The sequence below is a fragment of the Manihot esculenta genome, chromosome 9 (genome assembly GCF_001659605.2).
Source record: "Manihot esculenta cultivar AM560-2 chromosome 9, M.esculenta_v8, whole genome shotgun sequence".
Lineage (NCBI taxonomy): Eukaryota > Viridiplantae > Streptophyta > Magnoliopsida > Malpighiales > Euphorbiaceae > Manihot > Manihot esculenta.
Genome location: NC_035169.2, coordinates 6287025 through 6303559, shown reverse-complemented (window position 1 = coordinate 6303559; position 16535 = coordinate 6287025). Strand labels below are relative to the sequence as shown.

Genomic DNA, 16535 nt, shown 5'->3' with positions numbered 1-16535 from the left:
TTCATATAAAGAAAAAAATCAACATAAAATTCAAATTCTTAAAACTCTAAAAACTTAATTTGAATCTAATTTAGTAGCACAGAAGACTAAGATAAACAGAAACGCTACTTCTTAGACTCATCATCTCTAGTCTGAAGAAATGGTTGGAATCTCCCTCAACAATAAGTTAAAGAACTTTATATTCACTTATTGAAGCGCGAGGAGAGGGAAGAGCACAATAAATTTAAAAAAGCATTAAAAAATAATAAACCTAATAGGAAGCGAGGAGAGGGAATAGCACAATAAATTTAAGAAAGCATTAAAAAATAATAAACCTAATAGGAAGAACGCAATCCAAATCACCATCAAATCAACTAGTATCTACACCCGCTTAGAAAAATTAAATGAGAATTAAGAGCGACATACCAGGCACCAAGTCAAAGACCATTTCTAGTGGGTGGGATTGTCTTTGTAATAAAAACTAAGTTTCTTTTATAAATTAAAGTTTAAGGGTGAACATATATGAAGTTCTAATTTTATATATTATTGATGCAATTATGAAATACGATACAATGAAAAAGAATTAATGATATTTCTAACTTTTATTTGAAATAAAAATTTTATAAAAATTCAATTCGTTTGATTTATTTTTTAATATTTTTTTATTTAATTTTAGAAAAATCACTTCAAAAAAATATAAATCATGAAAATTCCTTTGAAATTTTTTAGCAAAATGATTGATTGCAAGACAAAGATCAAAAGAATGGTGAAGTAATTGGCAAATTAATCAACACAACGATTTAAGGGTTTTACCAAAATTTTCGTACTTACCTTAAAAAATCATAAAACTGTTTTAAAATATCTTTTTTAAAAATTTTTTTAAAAATATTACAAATTATATTTAAGAGATTTCAAGTTTTAATCTTTCTATTACAATGATTTCAAAAAAAAAAATTTTCTCGTGTATCCTCAAAATGGATTAGGAGCGACGTAATTGCAATAAAATGCAAAAACGACGCAGTTTCGTTCGTAAGTTCCTCCCAACACCTACTCTTACACAAAAACGAAGTTCAGTCTCCGCAGCATCTCCCTCTCCCTCCAGACTCCATCTGTAGTTGAGAACCATGCCCTCCCCACAACCCTTCACGACGGCATCTTCCATGCTCCGACAGCGCTTAGCGTCCTCCCTCCGTATACGTGGAGGCGCCGCAGCAGGTCCCAGCCGATGGACATCTCCAGGCCACGAGGAAAGGCCCAAGGGTTATCTATTCAACCGGACCCCACTTCCACCAGGGCAGTCCCGCAAGTGGGAGGACTGGGAGCTTCCTTGCTACATCACCAGCTTCCTAACCATTGTGATTCTTGGTGTTGGGTTGAACGCCAAGCCCGATCTGTCCATCGAGACCTGGGCGCACCAGAAGGCCCTCGAACGCCTCGAGATGGAGAAACTCGGTGCCTCTGGTTCTGGGGAATCTGAGTAGAAGCATGATCTGGGGTATGACATATGACTTTTTCGATCCAAAACTTTTGTGGGTTTTTGGTGGTGAACTTTTTACCTGTTGTTGATAATGTGTAGTTCAATAAAAGATTTTTCACTCCGTTGACATTCCCTTCTTACATGGAGGTTACATTACGCAAAATTTTAGTTGTTAATTTGGATATTATTGATGTTATAAGCTTCAATAAGTTAAAATTTCCTTGTTGCAATTCAGTAGTCTCTTTAGTCATTAGATGGATGTTTAAATTGGATAATCATTGATTTATTAGTTTGATGAAAGGGTCTTAACTGAATTGAAATGCTGTTTGTCTTCAAATATATGATTTTCCTGCTGCAATTTTACTGGTGTCTTTACGTTGTGGATATATAAATTCTGAGGTGGGCAAGCTTTATTGATGCATATTGATTTTAAATTTTACTCCACAATTATTTCTAGTATCAATGTAATGATGTTGGGATCCTTGATTCTATTTGGTTGTTTATTGACTTGAGCTTGATCTATTTGAGCTTGGGACAGCTCATTTTATCTTTGAATCGTTGTCTGGAAAGCTACATGTAGTTTCATTTTTGGGATCTGTTTTATGTGGGTTTGGATTGCATTATGTTTTTGATGCTAGGTGGCTGAATAAGGCTTGTTGAATCCCATACTTTTGCATGCAGGGAACCTGGCATATCATAAGGCATAAGTTTAGCAAGTTTAAATAACCTGTTTATAATTTTTGAACTTTTTGGATTTTCATAGGATTTTGGCTTTTGTTTAGTGTTTAATAGGATTGTTTGTGTGTTTAATTGGATAACCAAACACTAAGTTGCTTGTTCCAATTTGATTAAAGAATCAACGAATTTAGAATTTGGCTATGAAATGTAATTTTCGTGGGTCCTGGAACATTCTTTTTTATCGCATTTGCAGTACTTCAATTATGGTTGTATTTGACCAGGCATTATCTGTGTGGTACTTGCATAAAATGTCTTTCATAGTATTATATGAAAGTAATAACTAATTGGTCATGAATTAGTAGTTATGTTGCAACCTTGGCAAATGTTGGGTAGGAGAGTACATACTACCATGGAAGGGAAATTATGCAAGGCCCCAGGGTAAATGGGATTTAAAATGAAAGGACATTTGAATTGAATGTTGTATTGCCATGTTGTTTGTGTTTTTTCACTTGAAAACGTAAGTTCAGGTCCAGTTTTACTTCAATTGAAAATATATCCGAATGACCTAAGGCATTTGGACCAGATGATTCAAAACGCTGGATGCATATAAGCATTCTCAAACCACTTGGATCTCATCATTTTGAGGTTTATTACCTCATGCTTTTGTTGAAAATCATTGTCTAAAATAGTCCTCTCTCTCTCTCTCTCTCTCTCTATCTCTCTCTCTCTCTCATCGTTTCATTGGAGTTTATTTTGTATTTATTTATGTACAATTTATACATTATCTTTAATCAGTTAATTATTTTGGGTCAAGTAAAACTAAAGCTTTGTAATTTATTTTGATAATATCTACTTTGATATGCATTCAAAGGTTTTTATTAAAACAAAAGTATTAATTAATATCAAGGCTGTTTGGAAGCATATCATGTTGAAGAGTGACTACTAGATTGTGGAAAGTTTCATTTCATTTTAGGAAGATGGACCAATGTTGATTGGTTAGTACAGTTGAATTTTTCACACATGTCATGACATCATTTTATTTGCTGTTATTGCATTTCGGCAAAGTTTTGGGCAATAATTTGTCATTCTTTTCCTTTTTCCTCTTCTTTTGGCAGAAGAGGAATCTTGATGTCTTTAGGCAGTACTGTTTAGGCAAATTACATCTATGATACCCTTCTTTGCACTATGACTTCAGTTTGAGATAGGTGGATTAATATTGATTTGTTGGTACTACTAGAAGCTTTCTTGCATGTGATGATGTTATTTCATCTGTTCGTGTTTTCACCTAGTTAAATTTTTAGGAAAATCCTTTAACCTTTTTTCCTGGTAGAAGAGGAATGTACTTGGGGTAAGTTACACCTATGATAACTGATCTTTGCATTAAGAAGTTAGTTTGATTCATAAAAATTACTAGACTTGACATATAGTTGCAACCAAATTCAAATACTTTAGCCTATATTTCAACCAAAGAAATGTTTCCATTTTTTGAAATGGTTACTTTGTTATACCTCGTTATTCCATTTGACATAATGGATAGAATAGGAATCAAAATATTTATCAGATAATATATATAGCAACTAAGATGGTTTTGTCATGTCCATGTTGAGCTTCAAATGCTACGGTAAGGAAGTGTGATAAGTTAGTGATGGAACGAGCAAGAATGGAAAAGAGGAGGCCTAAAATGACATAAAGAAAAGTAACATCAGAAGGTTTACAATATTTGAATGTTGATATGGAATTTGTTTCAAACGATGTTGAATGGTGAAAAAGATCCATATAGCCAACTCAACTAGTTCAGGATTAAGGTTTAGTTATTGAAATTATATGAGACGTGTTCTCTCTCTCTCCAGGTTTATTTCAAAGTTTGAGGGATAACTTTGTCTGTTCTTTTAAAAGGAAAGTTCTGACTGATGCATCAGCATTATGATCAACACTAATAATGCATTTTCGCCAGGGTGTATCTGTGACCTATTGCAATTATTTGTGATGTTAAATCATTTCTGTGAGTGAATTTGAAGGATAATTGCCATACTGATACGAAGTGCAAACTCTAGTAGCCTTATTGTTAGAATGTCAAATGGAGGCAAAAAAGAAATAGGAGATCTGTGGAGGTGTAGGAATAAGATGGGAGTAAGTTTACTACCTGTCGTTTATTAGTTCATTGAAACATTAGAATTATTGAATGGGGTTTGTTAAAGGCTGAATGATCTGCAATAAATGTCAGAAGAGCAGCACTCATTTTCATCTGATTTTTTTTTTTGTAAATACTATATTTGAAGTCTGGTGCAATTTTTAGTTCCAGTTTACTCTTATTGTGTAGGTTGAGATTTATTTCATGGTTCAAAAGTATAACGATGTAAGTCTGTTAATGGTTAGACGCACCGGTGATATATTTTCAGCTTCTTTACACACATGATCTCTAGACAAGTACATGGTGTTTACATTTGCTGAATTTAGGAGCATGAAAGAGTTCCAATTGCTGAAGTTCAGTACGAGATTGTTTAAGGTTGAATTGTTTCATACAAAAGTTTGAGCTCAGAGTTTAAGAATTAGACTTGAAGTGTTGAAACTTCAACTTCTGGTCTAGCTCGAAAGAATGTTGAACTACAAAACTGAACTAGCTTCAAGTGTGTGGTTAAATTGTGTTGGGCAGCTGATCTTTGGCTTCCTTAGAAGAACTCGGTCAAGTTGAGTTTGAGCCTATATATAAAGATAAAACTTTGCCAATATAAGCTAGATATTACAAAATATTTCATTGTCTCTTAAGCTCCAAGTAACGAAACAACAAATCTAATCCCTTCTTCTTTCTTCTTCCTCTTCTTTCTAAAAATACAAGTGGTGTTCACACTTCACAGCCTGAATGAATGAATTCTTTTGTGCTTTATATTTGCACTAGCTGTTCTTGGCCCTTGGGGCTAGAATGTTATAGTTGGAAATCTGTGGCCCTATGAGGGGATTATTTATGACATGGGCTCATGTGGGTTATGAGAAGGGATCAGAGTCCCACTTCTTGAACATGAACTTTATGGACCCCTTTGTCTCCCATTTTGGCAAATAAAAGTTCACTCTGGGAGTTGTAATGGACCATAACTCATGGGCTTATACCATAAGAAAAAGCAATTCTAAAAGAAGTGATGATACTGCTTTCGCCCTTTATCTTTGGATCTCCCGGGTGTGCCTTTAGCTTGGGCTTGGACCCATTCAAACAAACTGATGGAGATCTTTATTAGATTAAAACAATTTTACCATGAATTATTATTTATTTATTAATAATATAATATAATTTTTATTACAGAAAATTCATTGTTTTATATTTAGAAAGTGTTATAAATTAAAATTTTTATTATAAATAAAAATGGTAGAAACAACCTAAAATTGTTTTTCAAATCTTAGTTAAATTTTAAAAAATTGAAAACTTGCTTTTCAGTTTTACATTTGGAAAATCGGCAATTATAAATATGAAATTCTATGTTTTAAAAATTTATTTTAAAAAATTATTTTAAATTTCTTCGAGTATTCTATCAAGACCTTATGATTATCATAAGGTAAATTACGGTGGTATTTCTGAATTTAACTTAACTAATTAAAATATTTTTCTACTTCCAAAATTATATTAAATAATGCTTATAATTTAATTTCATTAATTAATAAAATTTTTTATTTATTTAGTCATTATTCTCTCATTAATCACTATAGAAAAAAAAAGTTTTAATTATCCTCATTCAAAACTAACTCTCCAAATATTAGGGAAAAAACAATACAAATGAATTCCAAAACCTTATACATTAAAATATTAAAAAAATTTCAAGCTTGGAAGAGCTGCATAAGAAATTCCACTTCTAGTGGACTTGGTCTTCAATTTGTAATTGGTGAACCCATGGCAGCAAGGCTTTGCTTTCCCTTCTTCATGGTTAATCATGTTTACAATAAATGAAATATAATTAGAAAAAGGGCTAAAAATACAATCAAACAAGCAACAATTTAGCTGAGGGCTCGAAATCTAATTTGGTCTTCGACGACATAGAAGCAACTTAAAAAATTTTGGTTTTCTCATCAGATTCCAAAGGTGGCTTATTGAGCAACTTGAGATTTATTCACATGCCGAAGATGACAAAATGTGCTGGTAGATTAAAGACCTGGTTGCCAGGGTTTAGCTGATCTTGTTGCAGTGTGGGTTCTCATGGAACACATGGAAGGCTTCGAGGTTGAGAACGTACCATGAGATGGTCAGATGATCAAGAAGAGCTGTGGTGATCCCCTGGAAAATGCCATTATTGAGACCAACTTTAAACTCTCTATGCACCAAAGGCCACCTGCAAGAGGCCTTACTACAAATGGCTGTTAAAGGTCCTGAAATGTTATTTGATGGTTACAACATGCTGTTGAACGATTGTGTGAACAGAAAGGCCATTAGAGAAGGTCAAAGGGTCCATGCCCACATGATAAAAACATGTTACCTCCCACCTCTTTACCTCAGAAACAGATTGGTTATTCTTTATACAAAGTGTGATTATTTGACCGATGCAAGATATGTATTTGATGAAATGCCTGAAAGGAACGTGGTCTCTTGGACTGCAATGATTTCAGGTTATTCTCAAAGAGGACTTGGCTTTGAAGCGTTGCATCTTTTTGTGCGGATGTTGAGATCAGGTATTCATTTATTTTGAGAGGGTGATTGTAACATTATCAAATTCGATCAAATTTGAGTCATAATGATGCGTTTGTGTTAGTGACGTTGGCAAGCAATTTTTGCAGGTACAGAACCAAATGAGTTCACTTTTGCTACAGTATTAACTTCTTGTACAGGTGCTTCTGGGTTTGAGCTGGGAAGGCAAATTCACTCTCTCATAATCAAGCACAATTATGAATCCCATATATTTGTTGGGAGCTCACTTCTCGACATGTATGCAAAAGCTGGCAAGATCATTGAAGCTCGAGGGGTTTTTGAGAGCTTGCCAGAAAGGGATGTTGTTTCTTGTACTGCAATAGTTTCAGGCTATGCCCAACTAGGTCTTGATGAAGAGGCTTTAGAACTATTCCGGAGGTTGCAAAAAGAAGGAATAAGCGCAAATTATGTTACTTACGCTAGTGTGTTGACTGCATTGTCTGGACTTGCTGCCCTGGACCATGGCAAACAAGTCCACAACCATGTTCTTAGATGTGAATTACCCTTTTATGTGGTTATTCAGAATTCTCTGATTGATATGTACTCAAAATGTGGAAACCTTAATTACTCGAGAAGGATCTTTGATAGGATGCCTGAACGAACTGTTATCTCATGGAATGCAATGCTTGTGGGGTATAGTAAACACGGAAGGGGCAGAGAGGTGGTTGAGCTCTTCAGATTGATGAGAGAAGAAAAAAGAGTTAAACCTGACTGTGTAACTTTTTTGGCTGTTCTGTCTGGCTGTAGCCATGGAAGATTGGAAGATACAGGACTGGAAATATTTGATGAAATGGTGAAAGGGAATAATGGGATTCAGGCAGAGATAGAGCATTATGGGTGTGTTGTTGACTTGCTTGGGCGTGCTGGCCGAGTGGAAGAGGCTTTTGAATTTATCAAAAGGATGCCTTTTAAACCAACAGCTGCCATTTGGGGTTCACTTTTAGGTGCTTGTAGAGTTCACTCAAATATAGATATTGGTGCATTTGTAGGTCAACGACTTGTAGAAATAGAGCCTGAAAATGCGGGAAATTATGTTATTCTTTCTAATTTATATGCTTCTGCAGGGAGATGGGAAGATGTGAGAGAAGTAAGGGAATTAATGATGGACAAGGCTGTAATAAAGGAGCCAGGAAGAAGCTGGATTGAACTCGACCAAACCTTGCACACTTTTCACGCAAGTGATCGCTCCCATCCAAGGAGGGAAGAGGTATTTTGGAAGGTGAAGGAATTATCAATCAAGTTCAAGGAAGCTGGCTATGTCCCTGATTTGAGTTGTGTTTTATATGATGTGGATGAGGAGCAAAAGGAGAAAATACTTCTAGCTCACAGTGAAAAACTAGCTTTGGCTTTTGGACTCATTGTTGCTCCTGAAAAAGTCCCAATACGTGTGATAAAAAACCTCCGGATCTGTGTGGATTGTCACAATTTTGCTAAGCTTATTTCCAAGTTTTATGGAAGAGATGTGTCTCTAAGGGATAAAAGTCGGTTCCATCATATTGTTGGAGGAATCTGTTCTTGTGGTGACTATTGGTAACTTTTTGAGACTTCTTCGTATGTGTGCTTAGTTGTCTCTGTGGAGAATGTGAGGCTTGTTATGACATAGGTTCTGGTTGAAACAAAAAGGAAAGGTGTATTTTCAGTCGTTAGTTAAGATGAATGGGCAACATGATTCAGAAACAAAAGTCATAACTATACTCTTATTTTCCCTTACCAACCGCAATTCAGTTACGGTGAAAGTTGAAGCCTTTTCAAGAACCTGAAACTTCCGATTTGGTTGCACAATGGCTCATTCATCAATGCAGCTGGTGGACATCTCCAGGCCACGAGGAGAGGCCCAAGGATTACCTATTGAATCAGACCCTGCCTCCACATGGGCAGTTCCGCAAGTGGGAGGACCAGTCTTGTGATTCTTGGTGTTGGGTTGAATGCCAAGCCCAATCTGTCCATTGAGACTTGGGTGCACCAGAAGGCCTTGAATGCATCGAGATGGAGAAACTTGATACATCTGGTGCTGGGGAATCGGAGGAGAATAATGATCTGGGGACTCTTTGGCTCCAAAGTTACATGGAGGTTAACACAAATTTGTATGTTTGATATGAACACAAATTAGAATTCAATTTTAGGATTCGAATTCCATTATAATTAAAGTCAATTATTTCAAGTTTTAATAGAATTTAAAATGAATTTTCACAAAATTTATATAATAATATTTTATGAGCTAAAATGCCCAAATCAAAATTTTTTGTCTCAATTATTTTACCAGTTAATTAAATAAATAATTGAAAATTAATAAATTTTAATTTTTATATTATTTTATAAATATTAAATAACAATAATAAATGTTACTAAATAACTATCCCACCTAGCTTAAACCTTCCGATTCTCTTGGATTGGTCTTATGGATAAGAGTACAGACTGAAATCAACTCTTTATTGAGTTTAAAAAAAAAATGCTAAAATCAATTCTCATATTAATTTATTTTTATTTTATCAATATATTATCAGTGAGTTTATAATTATTATTATTATTATTTTATTGTGAATAATAATTCTTTTAATAATATTAAGTTATATAATTTCTTTTTACCGTACAAATTTAATATGAGGTTAATTTATTTGAAAATTTAAATAGATACAAATCAACATATAATCCGTATATAAAATTAAAAGGATATAAATAAATTTTTAAATGGATATAATTAAATTCACAAAATAGATGTATAATTTATTTGTAAAATTAAATGAATACAAATAGATTTATAATTAGACATATAATTCGTTAATTAATTTGTAAAATTAAGTTAATGTAAACAAGATTTACAAATAAATATAAAATATATTTATAAAAAAAATTAAAGTTTTTTTATTTTTTTACAATTACACTTATATTTTTTTTAATTAAAACGTTAACTTTTAAAATTATTTTAATTATATTCTACCGTTATTTTTATCGTTAAAAACTAATGAAATTATCACATCACTTATAAAATTAATAAATTTCAAAATAAAATTAATAATAATTTAAAATTTTAGAGTAGAATTGTAATAAAACTAAAAATATAAAATTTTTTGATATATCTATTTTATTAATAATTTTTTTTAGAAGATAGAGAAATGGAGACCTTAACTTATTGAGACTAGATAAATAAATACTTAACTTATATATTATTAATTTTTTTAAATTCATTCTAAATATTAATATAATTTAGAAAAAAGTAGTGGATTAGTATTACACGTTAAAGTTAAAAAAATAATTAAAAAAATATTTTAATATTTTTAATATTTTTAAATGGAATCATGGTAAATATTATTTTAAATTATTTTTTAATATTTCATAATTAATGTATTTAATAAGGTTATTTTTTTAATGATAGTTTTAAAATAATGCTAAATATAGGAAAAAAAGAGTAATTTTATAATTTTATAATTTTATAATTCTCTAATTATATAAGTGGGTCCATTTGGTCAGATATTAAAAGCATAGAAATTAATTAGTAAAAAACATAAGTATAAGGTGAAATTGTAATAAAGATAAAATATTGAGTTTTTTTAGTGATTAATTCTAAATTTTGTTTATATGGGTAGTGACATGATGAGTGACATGATAATTTTACGTGACAATTTTATTAGTTTTTTAATGGTACAAACTTGTACAGCAAGTACAATTGGAGCAATTTTTAAAAGATTATATTTTAATTGGTATAAAAAAAGTATATAGTGTAATCATTTATATTTTAAAAAAAATATTATTTTAATATTTATTTATAAAAATATTAGAATTACAAATAAATTAAGTATTAATTTGTGAATTACATTTATATCTATAAAAAAATATTATTTTAATATTTATTTATAAAACTATTAGAATTACAAATAAATTAAGTATTAATTTGTAAATTACATTTATATTTTATTAAATTGTGTAAATGACTTTGCAGTAAATTTAGATTTAAAAAAAAAAAAAAAGAATGGAGTGTATCTGAAATTTTTAGTCTATAATATAGTTTTGACAACATTAACAGACAAGGGTATTTGGATGTTTAGCACAAGGATATATAAATTAAATAATTTAAAATTTATAATAGAGTTGAAATCATTAATTTTATTTACTTATAAATATATAATTTGAATTTTAAATAAAATAAATAAGAGAAATAAAAGTATTCATAGACTTAATCTGATGATAAGTATATTTGAGTAAATCTGAGAGGTGAGATGAGTGAATTTTGGATTATGAGAAAGGTCTCTTCGTTTCCTAATGTTATGCTTCCAATCGAATAAAATCTTAAAATTAATGTAGTTAAATTGATTAATCCAATCAAATTTTAATTGAAAATTTAAATTAATAAAAATATTTTATTCACCAAATGAATTTGATTGGCTCAATAAAGCATTAGACAGACAGAAGAAGATTTGTGAGAAACAATGCAATTTGACAAGGAAGCATACATAAATAAAGTTGCTTCCCACTTGGTGAACAGCATTATCCTCCTCCTACAAGATGCCCTCTCAGAAGAACAAATTAGGGCAATTTATAATTGTTTTATGCAAATCTCCAAACTCCAAAAGCATCTCTCATTTGCTTAATTCCAAGGTAGATGACAATGGATCATCCCTTGTTTATGCCTGCAAATCATTCATAACCATCTTAATTCTTTAATCTGGGTCTTGATCTTCTGCTACATGTGCCAGCTGGTGTTACATGTGAATTGATTTTTTAAAATTTATTATTTAATTCTTATAATATAGAAATCAATACTTTAATTTAAAAAAAATAATAATTATCCTTTTTATATAAACTGAATTTTATATATTATTATTTTAAATCCATGAAAAAACCGGATTCATATAAAAAATTTAAACATAAATTAAAATAGACTTGCTCATTTCTTGGATGCTGCTAAGTTCTTTCTTAGTTGTTGCCAATATTTCCCTTGGATGTCCTCCTATAATTTTTATATTATAATGTTTGATATGACTTTTTCACATGGGCATGTCCATGCATGGGATCACCAATCAAACGGTATCAAATGAGACAAGATCCATTCACTTTTTATATGTAATAAATATTTTTTTAATAAACTATTATATTTAAAATTTATTAATTCAATTAATTTAAATTTATATCAGACAAATCTATTAAAAGATCTTTTAAAAATCTGCATAATCAGAATTTAAATTTAAAACCATCCCATTAATTATATATAATAAAATACAACCTTACTTTTGGCTTTTCTTGCAGCTAAAGACTAAAGATGTCATTTTTTGACTTTAATCATTACTTAAAAACTGTAGTTTATGCTTTGGATTCGCTTTAGAACTTAAATAATGATTTTAAAAAAATTACTTCTTGGCGAAAAGTCTACTTTTGTTTATTCAACAATATAAAAATAAATTAAAATTGCACTAGGTTTAGTGATATCTATTTTGGATTTTTTTTTTCTGTTTATTTTGCCTTTTAAAGCTAGTAAAGAATAGTAAAAATCTATTTAATAATTGCAACTCAAAGTGGCAAATCTTGCAATTGAATGAGAAGAATGCTTAATTTATTTTATGTCTTCTTCCTATTAGAGTTGTGATAAGATCTCTTACCATAAACTGATAAATTTGAGTCTGGTCTATCTCGCAAGTTGAAAAGGAATATCTAAAATCTTTATAAGAGTATATAACCTCTATTTTAAATTAATGTGAAATTCAATTATCTCTTATATTCAAATTTATACTGAAATATGATATATTTACGAAATATCTAATATCAATAGAAAATTTTGATAGTATGTAAAGAATGATGAGAGAAATAAATATCACTCATAAATTTTATTATTTCAAAAGTAAAGTGTATATGTACAACGATCAAAAGCTTCTTATATAAAATTAAGAGAAAAAAAAATTTAGACGGTCCGCATAAACTGATAAATATATATAGAAAAAAAAAATTACAGTTTTACAATTAAAAAAAAAATTAAACTTAAATAGGCATTTTTAGAGCATCTTTACATAAGCTTTAAAATAACTAAGTTAGAAATTTAAATACAATAAAATTGAATTAGACATAATATGAAGGAAATTTCATTCCATTTCCTCTTATTTGTTGAAATCATCAATATCTTTGAAGTTTTTCATTTTACATCTTTCAGCTTTCCTTCTCATGGCTTTAATCCAATACTACTCTCTTTGTTATTGGTCCATTTGTCACCTACTTAATAGATGAGTCATACCTGTTTGAAAAAAGGTTGAATCTGACGTTTGCAACTATCTTAATACCCACAAGCAAAGACAATCGTTGCCCTAGTTTAATGGCTGCCCTAAAAGCTAACAAGACTTGAAAAGTAATCATAAGTCTTATAGATAAATTTTTAAGAAAATTAAGAGATGATTTAATTATTAGATTTAAATATAAACGTACAAAATCATAAGAAAACTTCATCTAAAATATTTTAAAAAACCAATTTATTAAATCTGATTGATTAATTATTTTTTTTTTCTTAAAATAGAAATTAAATATTGAGATAGTAGAATTTAAAATTTTTTAGATTTATTCAGATGTATTTACCACTAAATTAAAATGATGATTGCTAATTATATTATTTATGTAATTTTAAAGATTGATAAAAGCATAATTAATTTCTTATATCAAGGCATACATGTTTACAGACATCTAATAATACATTTAAATTATTTAAAAATTGTATTAAAATAATCTTACAGTTCCGATCAATAAGTAGCGTAAATTTTATAAAATATATTTAAATTAATTTAAATTGAGGGTGAAAATTTTTTAAATATAAAAATATAAGATGAGCTTGATATATTTTAAAAATTATTTTTCATATTTTATGAGATTTAAAATATTCAAAAAAATATTTTTTAATAAAAAAATTAAGATATTTAAAAAAATAATTTTTTTATTTTTTTTTAAAAATAATATATTATTTAAAAAAAACTATTTTCTGCGTTTTGATAAGTTTACAAAACTGATATAAAAATATTAATATGTTCTATTTTTTAAATTAAAATTAAACAATAAAAAATAAGTAAATTTTAAAAAATATTTTTTATGAAAATATTTTTTTTCACAAAAAATATTTTATATGAAAATTATTTTTAAATATAAATTATTTTTCATAAATAAATTTAAAAATTTTTACATGGTTTTATTATTATTATATTATTACTATTTTATACTAAAAGTATAAAACTATTTTTTACTTGCAGAAAATAATTTATATTTTAAAAATACTTTTTTATAAAAGAATTTTTTTTATTATTTAATTTTGATTTAAAAATAAAATATATTAATAAATTTATATATAAAAATATTAATAAAAGACTTAAAGTATAGAAAATGACTTTAAATTTTTATTGATTAGAAAAATATTTTTTATTAATTAAATTTTTTAAATATTATAAAATATAAAACATATTTTTTTGCAATAAACTGTAATCGGAAATTATGTATAGAGGTTAAAAACTCTTATTCATGTTAAATTTGAGTTAAATTTAATTTACTCAAAAATTAATTTAAAGGAAAGAAGTTTAGATGAATTTAGATTAAATTTAATTTATTTAAAAATTAATTTAAATTAGAGAAGTGTTTAAAATTAAATATATTATTTCTATTATAAAGTGATGTTTGATTTTAATATTATAAAAAATTTTAATAAAATTTTGAAATGTAAATATATATTAAACCCACTAATATTTGGATTTGTTAAGCATATTAGAATATGGTTTAATGCATCCACCAACTGCCCCCAATAAGACAACTTAAATACCATAACATCATATTTAATACACCCACCTTATTTTCTCAAATCTTCAACCAATATTGCTCTTGTATTTTTCTCAAAATTCATTAGATTTTACTTTCTTTTCTTCTTTTTAATAAGATTGCCTTAAGCTGAAGGTAACCCATATCATACCTATACTGTGTTAAATCTCACTTTCATTAATAAATATGAGACCAAATTTATTTATAATAAATGAATGACAAAAGAAAATTTTAAATTCTATCACAGCACAGTTTATCGGTATTCATTTCAAATAAAAAAAATTAACCTAATTAAATTAATTTAAAAATTCAGTTATGTTTTTTATTTATTTCGATTCGATTCGATTTTTAATTTTAAAAATTTTAATTATTTTATTTTGATTCGATTTTAATCATAAAAAATTAAAAAAATTGAATCGAACCGATTAGTATAATAATATATTATTTTTAATAATATAGAGAGATTATATCATATTAAAATTAAAATATTTCAATTAAATTTTAAAATATTAAAAATAAAATGTAAAAAATAAAAAAATTTATTAAAAATTTAAAATGATTAAACTAAATCGAATTGAACTGAATCAGACTAGTTTAATTCAATTTAATTTTTAATTAAAATTAATTTGATTTCTTACCAAAATAAGTTTGATTGATTTTTATAAATACTAAAATTTTAATTTTCGATTTATTCAATTCGATTCAATATTAAACCGAACGATCCAATACTAACCCTAACCCCAACAACAAATATTAAAATCAGAGTAAAGATTTTTACAACAACTTTAATTTTACTCTCATAAAAATTAACATACAACAATATTATTAATTTATACATAAAAATATATAATAATAATTAAAATTATAGTAATTAATAAAAAAATCTTTTAACCATAATATTTATTATCGGCAATAATTATTTTATAGTATTAATATGCAATAATTTTATAATATTACTTATAATATAAATAATTTTTTTAATAATTAATGGGAACTGGGCAATTTATCTTATTTTTTAATAAAATTATCATCTTAACTATATTAATTTTTCCCCTCAAAAAATGAATATGAGTTCAGACTCACCTCACTCTGATAATTATACAATTGATAATAATTTAGAATATAATTACTAGAAAAGTAAGAAAAATGTATAAAATTTATATTTTTAGTTATTTTCCCATTAAATTCTTATATTTAAATAGCTTTACTCATAATAATAGCAATAAGAGAAAAATGTGGAAAATGCAAATGTTTGTATATAATAAATGATTTTTTGACTTTTATAATTCATCATAGGGAGGCTTCGTTGTAATGTTTGTATTGTTTTGGTTGGTAAGCAGTGAACGTTTGAGCTAATTTTGGCTTCTCGTAAAGGTGACGACAAAGTGTATTTATTTATTTATTTACCCATTCAAAAAAAAAAGTGTATTTATTTATTTATTTACATTAAACAAAGTTTTTTTAATAATATTATATTAATGTAAAAAAACTTTATAATCTTTTCATCTTATAATTCTATTATTTTTTTATTATTTTAAAATTATTATTTTATTTTATTTTAAAGAAATTTTTAAAAATATCATTTAATATTTAATAAAATTTAATTTGATTTAAAATAAATATAATTAATAAAAAAATAATATATATAAATAACAAAATAAATAAAAATTATAAAATTAAAAATAAATATAAATTATAATTCATGAAATTTATTAATTACGTGTATATTACGAAATGCGTACAAAATTTTTCCATCAACAGTTGAAATTATATAAAGAAGAGCAAAAGATAACGTCATTCCAGGTGGTGGCCATTTCCCCTGTGGATATCTGCGTACGAGTCGTTGCCTCTTTCTCCCTCTCCTCCACATTCGCAAGCTGTTCTACATGAATTTTTTTTTAAATGAAAAAATAAAAAAAATAATTTTATCAATTTTTTATTTTAAAATTTATAATTTAATTATAT

General features: G+C 27.7%; 2 protein-coding genes across 2 annotated transcripts; both read left to right on the top strand.

Moving 5' to 3' along the window:
- The first annotated feature begins 1014 nt into the window (after positions 1-1014).
- LOC110621915 lies at positions 1015-1690 on the top strand. Its single transcript, XM_021766210.2, has one exon. The coding sequence runs from the start codon at positions 1104-1106 to the stop codon at positions 1458-1460; it is 357 nt and encodes a 118-aa protein (XP_021621902.1). The 5' UTR covers positions 1015-1103; the 3' UTR covers positions 1461-1690.
- Positions 1691-5933: 4243 nt separating this feature from the next.
- On the top strand, positions 5934-8922 carry LOC110621913 (putative pentatricopeptide repeat-containing protein At3g13770, mitochondrial). The gene is made up of 2 exons (XM_021766209.2): positions 5934-6784; positions 6890-8922. Exons 1-2 carry the CDS (start codon positions 6400-6402, stop codon positions 8332-8334), a joined length of 1830 nt encoding a protein of 609 aa, XP_021621901.1. The 5' UTR covers positions 5934-6399; the 3' UTR covers positions 8335-8922.
- Positions 8923-16535: the final 7613 nt, after the last annotated feature.

Coding starts and splice junctions, on each gene's coding strand:
- LOC110621915 (XM_021766210.2), top strand. CDS start 1,104: ATGCCCTCCCCACAACCCTTCACGACGGCATCTTCCATGCTCCGACAG.
- LOC110621913 (XM_021766209.2), top strand. CDS start 6,400: ATGCCATTATTGAGACCAACTTTAAACTCTCTATGCACCAAAGGCCAC. Junction 6,785..6,889: donor TGTGCGGATGTTGAGATCAG/GTATTCATTTAT, acceptor CAATTTTTGCAG/GTACAGAACCAAATGAGTTC.